Here is a 4,388-nt window from a genome sequence, read left to right as displayed (position 1 = left end):
CAAACTTATTAATTTTCATTAAGCTATTGGAACAAAGATTTTGATTTCCTCAAGAGCTCAGAATCCAGATGGAGGATCTTCATTTTCCTTCTCCTAGCAACCTGTAGGCCAGACCCAGGGCCTCTTTCTCTTCCATAAGAGCTTCGAATTCAGCTGCAGCCGCGCATGTTTTCCAATTTTATTAAATATATATATATCAAAGTCCATCAATTATATGTGTATATAATATTCTAGAGCTAACAGCTATCTCAAATTACCTTCTTTGGCAGCTGTCTCATTCTCCAGAGCTTCCATCATCTCCTTCATCTCACGGTTCATTTTTCCAAGCAACTTGCACTCAGTCTCATAGTGAGAAACTAGTGGCAGCAGCACTGATAATCTGGCCTATACATATATAAACCATAGAACAAGAAATTGATCTAAGAACGTATAAACACAGTTTTGTGCGTGGAGAATTCAACAAGTCCTTGGTTCTAATACTGTGTTCGTTCAACAAGGTCTCTTATCAAGAGAATTTATATATAAGACAATGTCTCTACTACTATATTGAAGAAACCATTGACCCGCAAGTAACCAAAGGAATAAAGTGACTTTCAAAAACACTAATTAATTAGAGATTAAATAATAAACTAATAAATTAAGAATACATCCGATATTATTTCACCTCTTCATTGTCTATTTCTTTCTTGAGTTTTTCCATGTACGCCAATTTTCGAAGTCGAGACCTTTGAGCAGACACTCTGTTTGCAAGCAATCTGCTGAAAAAAAAACCTAAAGAATTTTAGTTAAAATTTGTATATACAGATAATAAACAAAAAAGGAAAAAAAAAATCCAACCGTTTCATCCTCTTGGGGCCCTTGCCATGGTCATTGCTAGCAACGCTTTTTTGAGGCTCAATTTTGCTAGAAGAATCAATTGGAGTTAGGGCTCTCACTTCATTATTTGCAGAGCTTGGTTTCTTGTCTGATGAATAATTAAGATGATTATTATTATTATTATCATCATCACCTTTACGAGTTTCCACGTCTCCTTCAAAGGAGAAATTATCTCCAACACCAATCTTGATCACATTGGTACTGCTCATCAGAGCTAGAGAATCACTAGCCGATCGTCGAAGCGATGCCAAATTCTCCATGCTAATGCCAGAAGATGATGAAAAGCTTCGTGTTCGATTCAACATTCTTGAATTAATGTTTTGAACCTGTAAAACAAATTGTGGCATCCCATTTAGTTATCTAAAATAATTAACGAAGAAAAAGAAAAATTCAATGAGCGACTTCACCTTCTAGCCTTACTAAATGGAAGAAGCACAAATTAGCTAAGAGCTGGCAATTCTACAGATTGCCCACAGCCGTTTATATACAAGTTTCTCAAATTTGAAAATTGAATGCCTAATTTTTTATTTTTTTTTTTAACACAGTGGAAATTATCCATTGTCAACATTCAAAAAACGCAAAAAATACATGGTAAGTGTATCTAATATTAAATAGCAACACAACTTAGCTTTATCAAATTGTGAATTTATTGGCTATTGATTAAAGAATACATGGCAAGTGTATCTAATAAGAGACAAATTAACTCAAGCACTTACTTATACCTGTACTCTGCTGCATCCACGTTTATATGTATTAATGGGTATATATTTTTTCTGTCACACATTTTTTTGGTAAGATAATTAGCAAATTGTTGTATATAGGTAGTTGATGACAGCAAAAATTTTAATTTTCTTTACGAAGCATGAATGCCAATATCCAACTCATATTTCAATTACTATTTACCAACTAAAGAAAATAGGAGGAAAAATCCAACCATGTTGTGAATTCTTAACAGGGTATATTTGTAAAAGATTTTTTTCCCAGTCTAGAAAATTTTTATTATTGAATTTTATTTTTGATTATTTTGACAGCAACTTTCATTTGTAAGAGAGAAGCTTTTAACAAATCTCTAAAATCCTTGTAACACCCCTTTTAAATGTTATTTCTAAAATACTCACGGTGTAATTGGTAAAATACATATTCATATATTATTAACCAACTCTTTCCATTTTATCCAAAAAAAATACTTCTTTTTAAATTGCATACAAATCCTAAAATATAAAATGGACGAGTCTACTTGCACGCTAAAAAAGTACATTGGACACTTAAATTTTAATCATATTAAAATGTCCTTAATTGTAAATTATTTTAAGGATATTTAGTAATAAAATTTGAATGTCCAATATAATTAAGTAAAATTATATGATTTTTTACACCCTTCTAAACACACCCACTAAAAGTTTTTAAAACCCTAATATTTTCTTTCAATGATATTAAACCCAAACTGACATAAAAGATATGAGACACAATTTTCAATAAAATTTTTAATGAAATTGATATCTGTATTTGCTTGAAAGAAGATGAAATTAAGTGGATACCATTCTAAATTTACTTTTTGAGAGTTTTCCCAAAAGTAATGAGCATTTTTTATTTTCTCAATACTTCTTCAGTTTTATAATTTTTAGGAACTTGTACATTAGACCATATGGAGGATTCTTTTAAAATTGCGCGTGTTGTAGATGACAAATTTTATGAGAATTAGATTTTCTATTAATATAGTAAAGTAATAAACCTCAAGGGAAAAAGTTAGTAAAAAAAGGGGGGTTATATAAATGAGAGAAAGAGCGAGTTAGAAAGCTGTTAGAAGTCTTCCATGGAGAGTTTTCAAGTTATGATGTCATGAGCTTGCAAGAGGAAAAAGAAAGAGAGGGACAAGAAAAAGGGGGTTGTTGGTTCACTTAGGGTATTTTTGGGATTTTATTTTTTTTAGTATACTGAGTAATAGTTTATATTTTAATTTGATGAGTGAGTGTCTAGTATTTTGAGTGCAAATAGTGTCTCATTCATAAAAAAAATTATTTGAAATTTGTTTTCTTTTTATTATTTAGTTTCTATTTTCTCCCAAAAAAAAAGAAATATATTCAATTAAAATTCAAATATATGAATATAAATTATGAAATCGGTTGGGTGTAAAAATTTTGTCCACGAATAATTTGTTTAAGTATTTAATTAAGTTTTCATTTAAAATGAATTGATTTGTCTTGGGTTATTTAATTAATTTTGGTTAAGAATGGGTTTTGTAAGGAATTTTCAAGGGTGTCAAAAGATCTGTTTCATTTGAAACGCTGGTTGTAGGGGCCTGCCCGGGAGCTAGCTCAATCGCTCATTTACAAAAACAATTGGCCCATGTTTATCAGTCCATTCATAAAAAGATATACCCAAAAAACAACACTGGCCCATGCAGGTCTCGAACCTGCGACCTTCGCGTTATTAGCACAACGCTCTAACCAGCTGAGCTAATAGGCCAGCTGACAGCATTTCACGAAGTTTTTTATTACTCCTTTACATTTATAAGTAAAATTTAGGAAACAAATGTCGCCCTCCGTGGGGATCGACCCCACGACCACAAGGTTAAGAGCCTTGCACTTCACCAACTGAGCCAGACCTGCTGTAATTTTCGTCCGCGTTAAGAAATCATTTTCATAAGTGAAAAAAAGCTTAAAGCTCTCTTTAAAAATACATTATGACCCACGATTACTCAAATTATAATTATAACTTGTTGATTTTGCATTTTGGACTGTTTATACATCTTTTTTGCCAACATATAAACCCCACAAATGATGAAAAAGTAGAACGGAATAATATTGAGCAGTACGTGAAGGGTCCGGTTAATTTGCCACATTTTGCAACTTGCAAGGTACCCATAAATTTGTCATTTTGTGATCCAATCATTGGATCCAACCCAACAATTGCAAAAGTAAATCTAATGGCAGAGCCACAGGGATGTATTTACTTGGGTTTTTAACATTGGAATCTCTCTTGTTTACATAATTATTATTATCTCACGCTCTCACCCCAGACAATCATCCTCCGCTCTCCTTCTCACCGAACCCATGGGTATCATTTTTTTCTTCTGTCTTAGTTGTTATTTTGTTTTTTTTTTAAATAAATATTTTTATTTATTGGTTAAGTTGTTAAATGACATGAACAAGGAAGAAATAAGAAATTTTGAAAGGAATTTTGTTATTGATATTAGATAATTACAATACATGATCTAGTGTTTGTCCATGAGAGTCACAATCCCTTAAATACAAAATAAACCCTACCATTACTCCCTAATCTTAACAAGACATATCCTTTGAATTATTCCATCAATACATCAATATTCCATTCCCCAATATTGCTATTAATTCCCAAATCTACTACCACGATTAATTATCCATAATACCAAGGAGGTACAAAACATTAAAGCTGAAAGGGGAAAAGAAAACCAGTTATAATTTCCTCTTTTTTTTAATTTCTCTAATTTTATTATAGGACCAAAATAGAACTAAGTATTGGCAGAATTATTA

At 31.6% G+C, this 4,388-nt stretch overlaps 1 protein-coding gene and 1 non-coding gene across 2 annotated transcripts; both read right to left on the bottom strand.

Moving 5' to 3' along the window:
• Positions 1–243: 243 nt before the first annotated feature.
• LOC112097388 (basic leucine zipper 34-like) lies at positions 244–1,181 on the bottom strand. The gene is made up of 3 exons (XM_024182594.1): positions 838–1,181; positions 665–755; positions 244–384 (listed from the first exon to the last, which is right to left on the bottom strand). The coding sequence occupies exons 1-3, from the start codon at positions 1,179–1,181 to the stop codon at positions 244–246; spliced, it is 576 nt and encodes a 191-aa protein (XP_024038362.1).
• A 2,087-nt stretch (positions 1,182–3,268) lies between these two features.
• On the bottom strand, positions 3,269–3,342 carry TRNAI-AAU. The gene has a single exon. It is a non-coding gene; the product is annotated as a tRNA-Ile (tRNA).
• Between the last annotated feature and the right edge of the window lie 1,046 nt (positions 3,343–4,388).

The sequence above is a fragment of the Citrus clementina genome, unplaced genomic scaffold, assembly GCF_000493195.1.
Source record: "Citrus clementina cultivar Clemenules unplaced genomic scaffold, Citrus_clementina_v1.0 scaffold_6, whole genome shotgun sequence".
Lineage (NCBI taxonomy): Eukaryota > Viridiplantae > Streptophyta > Magnoliopsida > Sapindales > Rutaceae > Citrus > Citrus x clementina.
The sequence above is the reverse complement of the archived record's forward strand: the minus strand, read 5'-3'. Positions and strand labels throughout refer to the sequence as shown.

Bases quoted from the DNA above. Each gene is read 5' to 3' on its own strand.
- LOC112097388 (XM_024182594.1), bottom strand. From the start codon at position 1,181: ATGTTGAATCGAACACGAAGCTTTTCATCATCTTCTGGCATTAGCATG. The intron at 756-837 runs GTTGGATTTTTT...TTTTTTCAGCAG, and splicing joins GGCCCCAAGAGGATGAAACG to ATTGCTTGCAAACAGAGTGT. The intron at 385-664 runs GTGAAATAATAT...ATATATGTATAG, and splicing joins AAGAAATAGACAATGAAGAG to GCCAGATTATCAGTGCTGCT.